A 15821-nucleotide genomic window follows, 5' to 3' on the forward strand; every position below is an offset into this window, starting at 1 on the left:
TCCCACTGAGCGGCCAGAGAAGAGTCATTCATGATTTCCAAGCAGACGGCCCATGCAGGGCAGCTCTTTAGGGAGCAGAAAGGCTCCGGCAGTCTGCATCTCCCACCCACATGCGACTAGCCAGCTCTATGGCTGGCACGAGGGTTGGGGCAGTGCCACAACACCTCCACATACAGCAGAAGGTAAAGCCCTTGTGCTCACCAAGGCTGACTAGCGTTACGCCTGGTCCTGGCCCAAGTGGGGGCGGTCTATACGCTTCTACCCACCTGGGGCTGGGACAACAGCACAGACGCACGCTAGCCCTCAGTGCTCGAGGAGTGCTCTGCAGAGAGGGCGCCCATTACTGGTTTATGGCCAGCAACTAGAAGGGCAAGCAAGTCAGCCATGAGGAGACAATGGGAGGAAAGCAATGAGCACCAGCATAGCTGGATTCGGCATCACTTTGCTTTGAGGGGCAGAGAAATGTGGTTTTTGAATGCCTCGTTCCTTATGCCTAGAGCTTCGTTTTCTGAGCTCCGCTCATGACTCTCGCAGGGCACCACCCTGGCCTTACCTGGAGGTCTGTCTGCACTGCAGATGGTTTTCTGCAGCTCAGGGATCTTGTTGAACAGATCCTGGGGGTTGGAGTAGACGATGGTCTGCTTCGGGCTCCCTGTAATGCCATCCAGCTCCACCCGCAGGAACTCGCTGCCCACACCGATCAGGAAGACTCCTTGGTCCCGGGTATGTTTGGCCGCTTCTGCCACCGGATCCTGGGACTCTGAATCTGTGAACAAGGCCACCACTCGGGGCAGCTCGACGCGGATGTCCGCCAAGCCTGGAGCACTCTTAAAGCCGTGCTGAGCAATGTAGCGAAGGGCTTGGCCGGTGAGGGTTTCTCCCCCAGTGAAGCGCATGGCATCGATGCTCCTCACGAGACCGTGCACATCCTCGTAGGCTCCCACTGCCATGGGGACCGTGACGTTATTGCTGTACTGAGCCACGCCGACCTTTGCCGGGGTGTCCCTGCTCAGCACCGCTTGGACAAACCGCTTCAAGAAAGCCTTGTAGCGCAGGAATCCCTCCAGGCTGGTACCAGATGAGCTGTCCACCAGGAACAGGAGGTCCACGCTGCACTCCAGGCTCAGCTTTGGTGCTGGAAGGGAGGGAGAAGTAACCGCGCGTCATGCAGAGAATAAGCGCACAGGCCCCAAGTGCATTGCCAAGGTCTCCTGCAACGCGGATGGTCCGGGCTTGCACTCCATGACCCTTCTGCCAAGCGGGCAGGAGAACATGCTGGGCAGGACACCTTCTACTGGGGGACTACAGTGTCCCAGCCACCTCAGGGGCCAGGAAATACACTACAGGGTGTCACAAAAGAAGGACTCAATTAGGGCATCTACCGTTAATGACCTTCAAGGGGTGGCTTGGCTTTCTAGTAGGGGAGTTCTGGACAATCCGGCCCTTGTACGGATATTCAGGTTGGGCAAAATCCTCCGTCCCTCCTGGCATTTTTGGCCTATTCGTGCAAGGACGCTCTGCAAGAACCACAGGGTGAAGTGGGGATGGGAGCGCTCTGCTAAGCCCTGCCCTTGAGGTGATATATCCACAAAACCAAATAAACTTGGGACCAGAGCTTTAGAAAGGCAGCAAGATGGTCCCAGTCTTCCCATGCAACATCACGATGCCACACTGGGATGTTACAGGAAGGCAGAGAGCAAGCTGATCGAGAGGCTCAAGGGCCCACACTGCACGAGAGTGCCAGACAGATCAACCTACCGCATCTGGCATCGCCTCCAAATCCAACTGGGCAGACGCAGTGGTATTTTTCCAGTCCCTCTGGGACACACGTACCTCCATTCTGGCAAGGCTGGGAATCGCAGGGATCTGAAAGGCACCAGATCAGGAGAAAGACAAAGAGAGAGCGAGAGAGAAGATCATTAGGGAGCCTGACTCTTCTCACTTTGGTTCAATGGTAGTATTGCTTTAGGTTAAAGAACAAGCAGGCCCAGATCTTAACAGGAAGCAGTCACGTTGCACAACAGAGCAAGATCACTGAACACAGGGCTGGCCATGCACTCAGTTTTCCCTTAATTTACAAGGCGTCTCATGAGGCGTCCTCCCTGCTCCATCTTGCTCTGGAAAAATCCAGTTAAACAAGGCTCTGGTGTTTGTATAGATTTTCCCAAGGGTTATCCATTTGCCAAATTCAACCAGAATGACCCCATTCTTCCCAGTGGCAGCTCCAGCAGGTTACCAGGCTTGTGCTTGGCAGGTGCTTTCATCAAATCCCATTGCACTTAGAAATCGGTTTTACAATCCTGTCCAGCCCAAACTTCAGCTTATCACTTTGCTCTTCAACTGCTGCGGGGGAAATAGGGCGGATTATATTGGTGTCAACTTCCACCTATTGAAGTCAGCCCAGTTCTTCCAAACTGACACCAGCGAAGCCAAGATGAGAATCCAGCCCATTCCCCAGTCAGATTCTTTTAGGATTATACTTTTTTTCTTTAAAGCAGAAAGCCTGGACCCGCCCCCCGTCCCTGACTACATACAAGCCTCCCAGAGCTTCAGCCGTTGTGCTGGGGAGATGCACGTTGGCAGCATATGTCAAACAATTTGGGGGCCATTCACTTCGTTCTCAAATTCTGCCTCCTCCACAGCCTGATGCATCAGCTGTGCAGCACATATCAGTTTTGCTAGACCAAGGAGTCTCCATTTCCCCTACATAGTGGGAAGGTGAAACATGGAGCATGGATGACAACATACTTTTAGAGGGCATCCCAGCACCATAAAGCCATTGCATCCCTCCAGGATTTGGACCACTGGGTGGTCCATCAGCTTGGCTTTGGCTGCGTAGCTATTACTGCTCATCCACAAAAACAAAGCAATGCCAGTTGTTGAATTTATTCCTCAATTAATGACAGTGATGATCTCGAATGAATGGTGCACTCACCTACTAAAGGCCATACCAGTAACAATGACATTTCCCAAGCTAAGACAGCATTCAGACATGATTTCTCATTGGCCCACGCAAGGGATACTAGTCATTTGAAAAGCGTGATTCCCTCTCTAAATGTGAACATGAAAAATTGCAAACTAACTACGTTGTCTCCTCCATGAGCAAAAGGAGATACTGATAGGTGAACATCTTTAGCCAACAAAACTATTTCATGGTCAGAAACTTAAGCGAGACAGTGAAGAAGTCTTCAGCTTTGTTTTGGAGATTAACAAAAAGGTTGGTAAAAGATCAGTCCATTGCTAAACCTCACGAGAATTACATTATTGATTTTCTGACCTTCGCTTAGGAACAGAACAGGAGTTAAAATGTCCCCAAAATAAAAAATAAAAAACCCAACACCTATATCTACTTCACATCTTTTTCTTAGACAGTAAAACAAGATTTTAGAAAAACAAGGTCTTACCTGGACATGTGGTTCGGTAGCATCTGGATGGGTGTTTTATCAAGACTCTTTTCCAACTAAGACAGAAAGATTAATATCAAATACAGCCAGCCTTTAAAAATCAAGATCTTTATGAAAGAAACTGAATTAAAAAAAAAAATGCATTGGTAGCGCTGGAGTGATGTTGTAGCCATGATGGCCCAGAAATTATGCAAGAGGCTAGGATTTTTGTGGGTGATATTTTCTGTTGAACCAACTGCAGGGATAAGGTTAGACAAGCTATTGAATTGCTTTGCATTTGAAAGCTTGTCTAACTTTATCCCAAGCATGCACTGGTCCAATAAAAGATATCGCCTACAAAAATCTTTGCTAATTCCTGAGTAAAAAAAAAAAAGATACCCAGCTCGGTGAATAAGGTTTTGAGTTCCTTGGCATTCTCAGTGTTAAACAAAACTAACTATTGGTTGCTTTCCAGTGGTCTACAGTGTTTTCCAAGGTAGACTGAACTTTAATTTCTAACATAACCAAACAAGCAGGGAAGAAGGCATCAACCATTTCCTCTTTCCTCCCCATCAGACTTTCTTCAGATATCACATATAAGAAAGCACAAACCTGTATTTTCCCCTGTGGGTCACTTTTAAAGCATTTCACTTACTATACAGACTGCAGCCTCCGGACGCTTCTGGCTGCAACATTTGATTCCTCTAAAGACATGACAGACTTCACGATCCCCCAAATACATCCTTATCTCAACAAAAGGGGAATTTCCCTTGCACGATTTGCTGCCACTGGCCGGACAATACGCTTCTTTGTTTGCAACCATCGCATTTAATGTTTTGTTGCAATATGAGCAGGAGTTGTTTTCTGCCAGCAACTAAAACCTCTCCATAGACTGGGCTCTCCCAGGAATTTCAGCTCAGCCAATTCAGGGTGAAAAAAAAAAAAAAAAAAAAAAAAAAGGACTTTGTGGAAAATAAAGTCGGTAGACCTAAAATTAGAACTGGCTGCATACGGCATCGAGTAGTGGTTCTCAGCTTTTTTAGATTCAGGGGATCTCTCAGAAAAATGTCAGCTCTTAGCTTTCACTCGGTTTTTGACTAAGGAATAATTGAGCAAATTCTTCTGTTACAAAGACCTTGGAAAGACTAACAGGCCAGCACATTTCTAGCATTACAGATTCCTATTTGAAACCTCTTGCGTTTATCTTGTGAATCATGTGTTGTGTTGTGTGGCACCCCGCAACACCCTTAAAAGGATCTCTCAGCACCCTGGTTGAGAATCACTAGGATAGAGTCAATAGCTAGCCTGAGATTTAGCTCTCCCCGCTCTATTTGGTTGTGTAACATAGTGCCTAAGTACACAGCAATTATGCGAGAGAAGCCCATTACATACAAAGCAGCATGGCCTACAGGAACTTGCCTGGCACATGAGACCCAGATTCTGTTTCTAGCTCTGCCACCGACTTACTGAGTGACCATGGGCAAGTCATCTGGCTCCTGATTCAGTGTTGCTTCCTCACCCTTTGGCTGCTGAGATTACAAGCTCTTCAGGGTAGTGTAGGCTGCAAGCCCGTACCATCAGGTATTTGATACATTAGATATTAGGAAGGATTTTCTCACTGGGAGGATACTAAAATGCTGGGACAGGTTACCCAGAGAGGTGGTGGCATCTCCATCCTTGGAGGTGTTCAAAACCTGGCTAGACAAAGCTTTGGCTGGGATGAACTAGTTGGGGGTGGTCCTGCTTTGAGCAGGGCATTGGACTAGATGGCCCCTGAGGTCCCTTCCAACCCCTAACTTTCTATGAGTCTAGGATTTACAATCAGCTTAAACATCTGCATTTGATGAACTGAACGTGTGTTCATTTCCCTCTGTCCTCACCACCCACTTCAAGAGGGAAAGATGGCGACTCACCTATAAAATGGGCAAAGCGATGCATGCACTGCATTTTGTCTCTTGGAGCCCTTCCAACACATGTGAATCCCAGCAAGCTCCTTCACAGTCTCCAGTGTCTTGCGTTCACAAGGATGAGATTCAATCTTACAACCTGTTGCAAAAAGCACATCCATGTCAGAAAACCACACAACTCAGATGCCTCCAAACGAAACTGGCTGCAGACAAGAGCTTGAACAACTGGGGCATGCTTCAGACAGAAGCAAGGCCGGTTTTATATGATCTCTCTAACTGCACATCTAAGGGCTTCAAGAAGCTTTAATGTGATTTTATCTATTCTCAAAAAGCTGTAGTAAAATAGGCAGAGGCTAGTAATTTTGTTTTTGTATGGGGAACTAAGACCCCCATGTAGAGGTATCCGAGGGTACTGGAAGCAGCACAGGCAAAGTTACTCTATTTCTCCAGGGCAGTGCTGGCTTGGGAACGTCTAGCATAGATATCCATAAGTTACCCGTGCAAAAGCATACACAGCAGGTTCATGATAGAAAAAGGACTCAAACATCTCCAGAGTCCTAGGGTACTGCCAGAATCACTGCACCGTCCTTGCTTGCTTGTAGGTGTGGGTTTTTAGACAGGCCACATGTTTGCATTGGCACACAACAGGATACTACAAAACCCTCTTTTGACTCATGCTAACCCCAGTCTCCATTCGTTTTGCAGGGAAGCTCTCAGTGAAAAGGGCACAACCTGCCACAGGGTGAGCTGCATCAGAAGGGCAAGTGTCAGGGAGATGGTCAGGAAGCAAAAGGTAGCAGTCATTAGTAAGCACGTGCCAGGGTGGCTGCCGAGGTACCTGGAGATACTGCGCTGCAGATGGTGGAGCTGGTAAGGGTGCTGTAAAGGCCATTGGTGGCATCGTCCACATGCTCAGCAAACAGCACGTGCTGTTCGGTCGGTTCGCTGGCCAACACGTGCAGCTCCTCCCACCTGTGAGAGCGATGGCATGGCCGATAAGGAGTGCAGAGCTTTACCAAACAGCCAGTCTTTCAATCATCACAGAAGACAAGAGCAGAGACCCCACCCAAAGCCATGAGCACTAATGCCTAGAAACATGCAAAGCAACTTTCAAGATCCTGGTACACGGATCTCCAAAAGACGCCTGTTCCTTCAAAGAACCGCTCTCGCCATCTCTCCCCCTGTCTGATCCTTCTCATGCCAAGTCACTTCCCACTATCCAAGTGTCTTGTTCTTCAAAACATGCTTCTGATAGCTCTCATTGATGGTCCATCCCCCACCAGTCCCTGTTCAAGTGATTAAGGGCACATCTACCCAGCATTCCTGGCATTTTTGAGGATGCCACACTAGACAGCATGGTCTTACCCTCCTGCACCAAACTCAGCAATGTGGCACTGAAGACACTCCATGGGCTGACACTGCCCCACACCTGGCCCTCTCATCTCTGGAGCACAGGCCACAACATACCTCCACCACTGCATCTAGAGGGATGTGTTCATTGATGGCAGCCTCGAGAGGGTCAAGGATGCAGCGTAAACATGCCCTTAGATGCCGAAAGCAATAGCTATTCCACTAGCGGCGATCATTGCTACTTCTGCAAGATAGTTTCCTACCTCGGAAACTTGACTCCTACGGCAAACACCGTGATCCCCCTTTCCTTCACCTGCTTAGCAGGGATTGCTATGGTGCCCTGTGATTTTCCATCCGAAAGGATGATCAGGATTTCAGGGACGGAGGAATTTCTGCCACCAGGGAAACCTTTCCGGAGAATGTATTTCAGTGCGAGACCCGTCTCTGTGTTCCCACCTCTGAAATAAAGTGAGAAAATTGGGAGAGGAGAAGTTAGACCTTCTTCAGCTCTTGTCCAACTCCTTTTTACTTCCCTTCCTTGCCCATACGCCCAGGACCACAGAGTCTACCTTTCACGGTAGAAGTGAGTTTCAAGTATTTCTGCACTTAGCCTCATTGCTTAGCCAGGCCAGTGTTATTTTTCCAGTCCTCCCCACCCTCCTGCATTTAGTTCACAACTCGACTTCCTTTCCTTCTTCCTCTCGACCGCGCGGGTGCACAGCTGACCCGAGAAGACCGCCCCGAGGCGCTCCACAAGGACAGCTGTTTTCCCAGCAAAAGACTGATGGCAACTCAAGTACTTGAAGAGGACAGACCACAGCACTCGGCATGGTCCAGTAATGAGCACACAGAGCGGGAACTCGGGAAACGTCCCTTCCATTCCCATCCCGCGGTGCCAAGCAAACCGTCTGACTATGGGTGCCCGATTCCCCATCTCGTACCCAAATAAGAACTGTGCAGAAGATCTGGTTCGCAAGGAAACCTTCGTTTCCCAGGCCTCTCATGCTTATGAAAATATAGGCAAGATTCAAGGCTTCAAAATGTTTCTCTTTCTAGCGAGGTATAAAATGTCACCCCAACCCAGAGTGACACCTTTGGTAACAGAACTGGCATTCATTTTTGAGCACCAAAGGGAAGGAGTCAACGCATGGCAATTCCTAGCTTGTTTTAGCGAATGCTCCAGCCTGCAACGCAGCAGTGCCCAGAAGGCACTGTCCCTCCTTTCCCTTGTTAATCTTTGCTTAATTTAACTTCCTACAAAATGCGGCAATTGCTCCTCTGCAGTAAGGCCCCCACAAACGTAAATACCAAGGACGTCTTAGTGTAGCCCTGGAAACTGGCAAGAGAAGAATACAAGGAGGTCTTTCTTCAGCGTCCCTAGAATATTTCCCCTGTTAATGACAAGCAAACCAAGACAGATTTGCAAAGAGCAGATCACCTGGTGGCCCCACTTTCTAAATTAAACCCATGTCAGCCCCTCGCAATACCAGCTTGCACAGCATATGGAAAAAAGCAGTTAAAAACCAATTCCCATGTCTTTTAGTTTGTTCCCCAACAGCTGTATGAGATGGGTCAAAGCTAGAATAAGCACTCTGAGTATTGATATGCAAATAAGCAGTATCAAGCGTCTCACATTTGGGTTTCGTCTTCAGTTATCCGGCTACTGCCTCAAGCACTCTTCATTTGGGGGAGGCGGTCACCCAGACCAAGCAAAGCCATTTTAAGATTGAATTATTAGTCATATCTTCTGACACTGAAATAAGCAGGTCAAACTGTCATGCTCACTCTATTTGCAAAGCAACATCCAGAGGCCTTTGGAGTACCTAGGATCCTATTATGCTAGGCACTGTATGAACTTTCGGTAATGGACAGTCTCTGCCTGGAAGACCCTAAACCCCATGCAGACAACACGGAGAGCAGCAAAAGGAGAGGGTTACTATCCACACTGTACAGATGGGAAAGTGAGGCAGGAAGGGATCAAGAGCCAGATTTCCAAAGTGCTGGGAGTAGCGAGGTGCTCAACTGAGCTCTTTCGAAAATTTGCATCTCCATACGGCCCGCTGGAAGCAGGCTGTTGCTGGATACTTGTAGGAGAGCGGAGCTCATCTGAAAATCTGGCCCTACTCGGGGGGCTGAGAGTTGGGGGTGGGGGGATTAGACCCTGAGCTTGAAACCTGGCCAAGTTACATGGCATTCCAGGTTAGAAAAGTGGATCTGGGACCTGAACCCACATTTTACTTCAATGCCTCTGCCACAAAGCCATTCTCCCTCTCTTGTCCCCTCTGCCAAATTTAAAGGATGTTTCCATCAATGCGGCTCTTGGAGATGGCTCTCTGCTGCAAATGCAACTACCCAACTATTTTGACAATGGTAGAACTACAAGTCCGACATGGAAATGCATCCTGGGCACGCAGATCCCTGCAAACAACAGAAGCCGTACCAACGCTGGGGAGCCAAGGTAAAGCACATCCTACCAGCGCCATCAATTACTGCGTGACGGGGCCATCGCCCCACGTTAGGGAGTGGCAAACTTCAAGCCTTACAGCTACTCATGGGGGAAAAAAAAAAAAAAAAATATGTTGGCACCCTTAGAAATTGCTGAATACAACCAAAATAGATAATAAGCCATCCTCTCCACCTTTCTTCCCTGACAGGGGTAAGGGAATTATTCCTACGAGTTATGCCAGAGGCAAGGATGTATGTGAGCGATAACTGTTATGGACCAATTGCATGCTTGAGATAGATTTAGATAAGCTTTCAAGTGCAAGATGCTCTTCTGAGCTCTAGGAATTACAAAGCTTCATTTCTACTGGCCTACCCAACAATACATGTTGCTGCATACTGCGCTTGCTAATCTCAGCATGAGCCTATACACGTACAACCAACTTTCTAGGCTGGTGTGTCACAAATCAAAGCCCGCCCCTCCTCGGGTGTGCTCCCGTCCCCCAGAGGTGTACCAGATAGGCTTTGTGCACTGGGGTGCTGGACTGGGGGGGGTGTTGACCACAGCTCTGCAGAGCAGAGTAATAGCAGGATGCAGCTACAAGAGGAAGTGTCACCACCAAGAGCCTGGCCTCACATTTGCTGCCGTTTTACACGGTAAGCGAAAAGCAAAAGCCCTTCATTCATCAGTGGCTGGAGGGCGAGGAAGCGGGTAACCTGGCTTTTGGTGGTGACATCTGACACCACCTTCTCTTCCAACAGGGTCTCGTTTCATGTGGCCAGAGGACTGAGTCCTCCCTGCCTCTAACTCCAGGACCTCCATTTTCTGACTGCCTGGGACTCGTGCCCCACACAGCAGAGACCCACAGCGCTTGTGGCAAGTGCCACGGGCTGGCCACCCCTGACATACTCCATGCCTGGAGGAGGCTAAAGCTTTGACTCTACGTACTACCCAAAATGCAACCTCCCTATTAGACCACTGCAAAAATTTAAGGCAAGCTGTCCTCCAGGCTCAGCGGCGACTGAGAGCAGCACTGTCCTCTTACCCTTCTGCCTTTATATACACGCTTATTTTTAAAGGTTTAAGCATTTCACTTCCAAGGACTATATCCAAAATAGACACCAGTCCCTCCTCTCTTGCTATCTCTGTACATGACCCAAGACAGACGTTGTGCAACATGCCATCCTCTATTGAGCACTTGATATCAGAGTAGGCCCAGCCCACGGCAATCACTCTTCCAGGGCTTTTGCTAATAAGCCTCTAGATCTGAGGAGACATTCCCATCTGTTTTCTAATCCTGGATGGGGAGATTTTAATATAAATCATTTCCTAAAACTGCGTTGTAGCTTTGCTTTTATTTCAGTCCAAAAGACCCAAACTGCATGTCTCTTTTTTGAGGCGTAACGGTTTCTCTGTTGCATACAAAATCTCCTTCTGCTTCTCACTCTTCTTTTGTTTGTTTTAATGATCCTCTATTTTACAAACAGATTTTCACGATGTAGCAGGCATTAGATCAGATGCATGCCTAGGGCAGTTTCCTTTCCTTCAATCTGCCACATACTTTTTCATACCACTTTAAAACAAAAAAACCCCAAAACATCCCCTTTCTTTGATCTTCTCCCTCTCTATTTATACCCTTGAAAACTAAACCTTGGGAACACATCTAGCTTTGCCAGCACTCTTGTTTTCTCCGGCCGAAAGAAGCTTGCTAGTTTAATTTCAATCGCCAACTATCTGGAATCTCCTTTTCTTCACCAAAACAGCAGAACAACTGTTTTTGCTTGCCACGGAGGGCAGGCCACGCAACAGTGGTTTGGAGCGGCAAGATAGCTGTTTTAAATACATCTTAGTACAAACTTTCTTGGCATAAGAACCAGAGGACAATGGAATGAGTTGCCTAGAGAAGTTGTGAAATCTCCTTCATTGGAGATGTCCAAGAAAGGGTTAAATAGGCATCTGCCGGGGCAATGTAGGAATACAGCGCATCCTGCTTCTGGGCAGGGAGTTGGACTTGATGACCCCTTAGGTCCAGTCCAACCCTACAGAGCCATCCCCATGTCTAACAAGTTCTCCCATAAGCCCCACGCTCTAGGTTGACAGCAATGGTCTGCTGAGGCCCTTGAATTAAGCCCGTTACTGTGGCTAAAGATGCTACAAACAGTCCTTTATAAATAAACTAGTAGGAGCCCACCACCGGGGATGCTAGGACAGATTCTCAGCTGGTGCAAATTGAAACCATGCTATTAAAGTCCATTGGCAGCCCCTGCGCAGGGTGTGACCCAGGGCTCAGATTCAGTAGCTCACCTCGCAACAGGGAGGTTTGAGGCAGGGATTAAATTCAACAGCCTGTATTATGGAGGCAATTCAGACTAGATGATCATAACGGTATCTTTGGGCCTTAAATTCTACTTATCACATTTCCTCTGTGGACTATGAGAAGATTGTACACGTAAAGTATAACTGTAACCTGCATGAAGAAAGAGGTGAAGATATACAATATCCATCCAGCTTTTCAGCAACCTCATCTATGTGAGCCCAGGAGAAAGAAAGAGTTAAAATCAGAGAGTTTCAAGTCACTGCTGGTCAAAGCTGTGATCCCAAAACGTAATATAATTTGGGGAACCTCTTCCCAGCAGGAAAGAAATCCATAGGATCACCCAGAAACCTCTCAACCGGGACTAGGGTCATATTTGGCAAGCTGGAATCTGTCTATAATTATTTTCAGGCATCCATTTCTATATTTCAACCTTTCATCTACAACTGGTATAAACGGCATTTACTTCTGTTAGATCCATCAACGTTCATCTGTCGTCATTAAGGATGTTGCAGCATTAAGCCAGATTCCGGACATCCAATACGGTTTCATTTTCTCTGCTCGTAATGGGTTTTGAAACAATAGTCAAAGAGGACCTGTGTATCTTTGTTCCTAGACCTCCCTTAGCAATAAGAGGTTTTCTAGAATGAAGAGTTAAGTTGTTATCTATAAATACAAAGCCTGGCTTGAAGAAGTTGAAAGCAACCTTAAGTTTGTTTGCAAACATATTCAACCATAAATATTACCATAGAAGCTTTTACTGAATGTTGTGATCCAGTGACCCCAATGACTTTCCCTTTGCAATTCTGGAGCCAGAAGATGTATTCTTCCCCTCTAATTTTTGCAGAATTGTTACTTCCTCCTTTTTCACCAGACCAAAAGTAATGAGCGCTTGTTTTTTTAAAGAACAGATGATATTTATAGGGTCCGTATCTACTACTTAATGAACAATAATAACGGTGACCATTAGAGAACCAACGTAGGGGTCTCTCTGATGTACAAGTTGAGTAAAGTGCAAAAGGGAGCCCGATTTCAATCCACAGTGTAAGACTTCCAGAGCAGCTGTCTTTCCCTTCAACTTTAGTGCGCACCTAATGGTTGCGCCATCTTGACTGCAAAAGAATCGCATGCTGCTGCGAAATGCCACTTTAGTGTGTCATGCCTCTGATCGGCCCTACAGGAGGATCCTCATTCCACTTCCAACCTAAATGCCACTGTGGTCCCTGGCTGACCTGGGGATAGGGGAGCCCCAGGGCCGTTCCTGCCCCACTCCAGCCAGGGGTTTCGGGGAGCAGCTCTGTGGGGTGCTAGGGTCAACCAGGGACAGCAGCAGCAGGCAGGTCCTCCCTGCCAGTGCCTGCTCCCTGCCTGGTCCGCATGGGTGTCCCTTGGTGGTCTTGAGCAGGCACCCGAAGAGAAGAGGGGGACTGCATGCTGCATTTTGTCACAGAGACTCACCATCAACTAATCAACCCAGGCTAGATCATCTGAATTAATGCACCACATTCATTCTCTAATGACCAGGGTAGAACCAAGGCATTTGTTTGTAGATCATGAACTCTACTGGTGTTCAGTCTTCATTAATCTCTCTCCAAGATGTACGCTATTACGGTATGTACAACTTAGGAATTTTTGGCATTCAAAAAATATTCTAACACCAGAAGAGTTGTGCACACCCTGAGAAAGAATAAAGCTGTCGAGTCAAACTCACCTAAATGCAATTTTCTTGATTTTCTCTTTGACTTCTTGTTTGGTTAAGTATGAATCCAAGGGAAATTCTAGCCAAGGAGTGGAGCTAAACTGCATTACTCCCACTCGGACCTGAAAGGTGTTAAACAACATAAAGAAGAGGTGGTCAATAAGGTGTTACAGATTAACAGTTCATTGTTATTTCGATTAAGCTACAGATTGGGAACACTGAAATGTGAGAGAGTAGAGAAAGCACCAAGCAGGGCTGATCCAAACAGCAAGACCACGGGAGGCTTCAGGGAGTAGGTGAGGCCCGAGGAGATGCAGTCAACCATGGAAACATAAACCTGGGGGTCTACAAAGGTCTTCCATGTGTATATGGCAGTGTTGAGAGTTACCACTGCAAATTCACCTCGAGTTTCCATGAAAAAAACCTTTCCGGTCGTCAAACGCTATAATTAGACCTCGATTTAAGCCAAGATGCAAAATGAGAAAGAACGGCGAGGAGGGGCTGAGCTCTCCACCCTCCCTTCTCATTTATTTTAGTTCATTATAAAGCAGATCCCTCTAAATACTAGATACTTGGCCTCTGATCAAAGCGCCTTGCCCAGACAGCTGTATGCTATCCCTGCAGAACATCAGCTATTACAGCTTGCTGTGCTGCTGCTCTTCCTATTCGGTAGCGTGCGTCCTAGTGCGGACGGATTGGGAATGCATGTTGAAGGGAGAAAGTCTCTGGTACTTTGTCGAGGACTCCATGGAGGGCGAAGGTGCAGATGTGACCACCGCATCATAATTGTTCCTCTAAAAATCACACAGAGGCAGGACAGCGCTCGGGAACTGCCCCTCACTTTCAGTTTTGTACGTTCACTTATCGCTGAACTGTTCATGCAATCTGCAAACCAAGATGCTCACTCACCCTATTTGAATTGATGTCCAGGGCATCACAGAGTTTGCTTGCAAAGTGCTTAGACCTTTCAAAGCTGCCTTTGCCAATGCTGTAGGACCCATCTAACAGGAACAGGATATCTACTGAAGTGGAGCACTGCATCACTAGGGGAGAACAAGACACGTGCCATCAGGAGGTCCATTTACATGCAAGCCACAGGTCACCACAGTTTTCGTGAGCCAGATTTGATAGCAAAAAGAGAACTTCACATCACATCAACTTGTCACTCTCTCCTCTCTTCCTCGGGAGCAGAACCAAGAATTGCACGCAAGTGGGATGTCCGATGCATTATCCTAGGGCCAACCTCAGAGGTCTCTCACAGAGGCACCTTTCTGGTCTGGCTACCTTGCACTAGGTACTAGGTAATGACTTCACCTTGACCGTGGGTTTCAGAAATCTAGACTGTATTTGCAAGAGGAAAAAAACCACTTTAATTAATATATTCAATTATTCTATTAAATACAGAGACAGCTGACCTAATCGTGTGCTAAGGATGCAGAAAGAAGCAGAGGAGTCTGTGTAGCAGGGATGGATCACGTGAGGACTCAGAAGACTTGTGTCATAGTCTCTCACCGTCTCCACATGCAAATGTGTAGTAGTAGGAGTTTGTGTAGTGACCATCTGGGAAGAAAGAAGTCGGCCCATTTTTTCCCCAAATCACACTATTTTTTTTAAATACACAGAGTCCTATCAGTTCTGAAGAGGTGGCAGACATGGCTTTCACAAAGCCATTTCTTCAAGTTGCACTGAAACGGGGTCGTGGTGCTACCTAGGCACATACGTATATGACCACTTGACAATCGCTACCTATTGTCAGCAGCCTTGACGAGTTGGAAGCCAATGTTTTCCATGGAGGAATTAAAGCGAGGTCCTTTCTTTAGTCTCTGCAAAGACACTCAAAACAAAATGAATCCCAGTCATTTGGAAAAAGAGAAAGAGGAATCACCCTCGAACTTGCCAGGACAGGCACAAATTCATGAAAGTGTTGGCAGCCCGGCAGAAACACGATGCTCAGGTCACTACCTCTCTCAAACTAGAGAGCAGATCACAATACAGGCATACCTCGTTTTACTGCGCTTCGCTGTATTGCGCTTCGCAGATATTGCGGTTTTTTTTACAAATTGAAGGTTTGTGGCAACCCTGCCTCGAGCAAGTCTATCGGCGCCATTTTTCCAACAGCATTTGCTCACTTTGCATTTTTTAGCATTAAAGTATTTTTTAATTAAGGTGTGTACATTTTTTTTTAGACATAATGCTATTGCACACTTAATAGACTACAGTATAGTGTAAACATAACTTTTATATGCACTGGGAAACCAAAAAATTCGTGTGACTCGCTTTATTGCGCTATTCACTTTATTGCGGTGGACTGGAACCGAACTCGCAATATCTCCGAGGTATGCCTGTACTGTGGATACTCAGTAGTTCAGACAGCAAAGCTTCACGCCGCTGCATAGGGTTTGGAAGCAAACTTTGATCACTGCCTCAACCCGGGGACAGGGCTGTCAGCAAACAGTGACTTCTCAGAACAAAGAAACTGGATGCAAAACCAAAAGAAACCTCCTGCCCTTGCTCATGCTTCTACCCTGTAAAACCTCCAAGCACTGAAACAGGGCCTTGGCATAAGCAACTGCCATGAAGTTTAGAGAGAAGTTAGTATTGCCTACCATGCTAAGCAGTGGAAGGCAGCCTTAATAATAACAACGCTTTTCTGCCCTTTGGTTTAAGAGGATTACAATTACGGCTGTGTACCACTGAACAAAATTCAGCGGCAGAGCCAGGAACA

General features: G+C 47.1%; 1 protein-coding gene across 6 annotated transcripts in view; it reads right to left on the reverse strand.

Moving 5' to 3' along the window:
• The window catches only part of VWA2 (von Willebrand factor A domain containing 2), a 50599-nt gene that overhangs the window by 10869 nt on the left and 23909 nt on the right, over positions 1-15821 (reverse strand). For all 6 annotated transcript variants that reach the window (XM_090058483.1, XM_090058481.1, XM_090058479.1 and 3 more), the window contains 8 exons: positions 14006-14139; positions 13109-13218; positions 6904-7098; positions 6129-6262; positions 5297-5429; positions 3405-3460; positions 1759-1866; positions 554-1135 (listed from right to left, as the gene is read on the reverse strand). In XM_090058483.1, the coding sequence (XP_089914609.1) occupies positions 554-1135; positions 1759-1866; positions 3405-3460; positions 5297-5429; positions 6129-6262; positions 6904-7098; positions 13109-13218; positions 14006-14139 (1452 nt within the window). The remainder of the gene's footprint in view (positions 1-553; positions 1136-1758; positions 1867-3404; positions 3461-5296; positions 5430-6128; positions 6263-6903; positions 7099-13108; positions 13219-14005; positions 14140-15821) is intronic.

Source organism: Crocodylus siamensis, chromosome 7, assembly GCF_052110815.1.
Source record: "Crocodylus siamensis isolate JL-2025a chromosome 7, ASM5211081v1, whole genome shotgun sequence".
NCBI classification, from domain to species: Eukaryota; Metazoa; Chordata; order Crocodylia; family Crocodylidae; genus Crocodylus; species Crocodylus siamensis.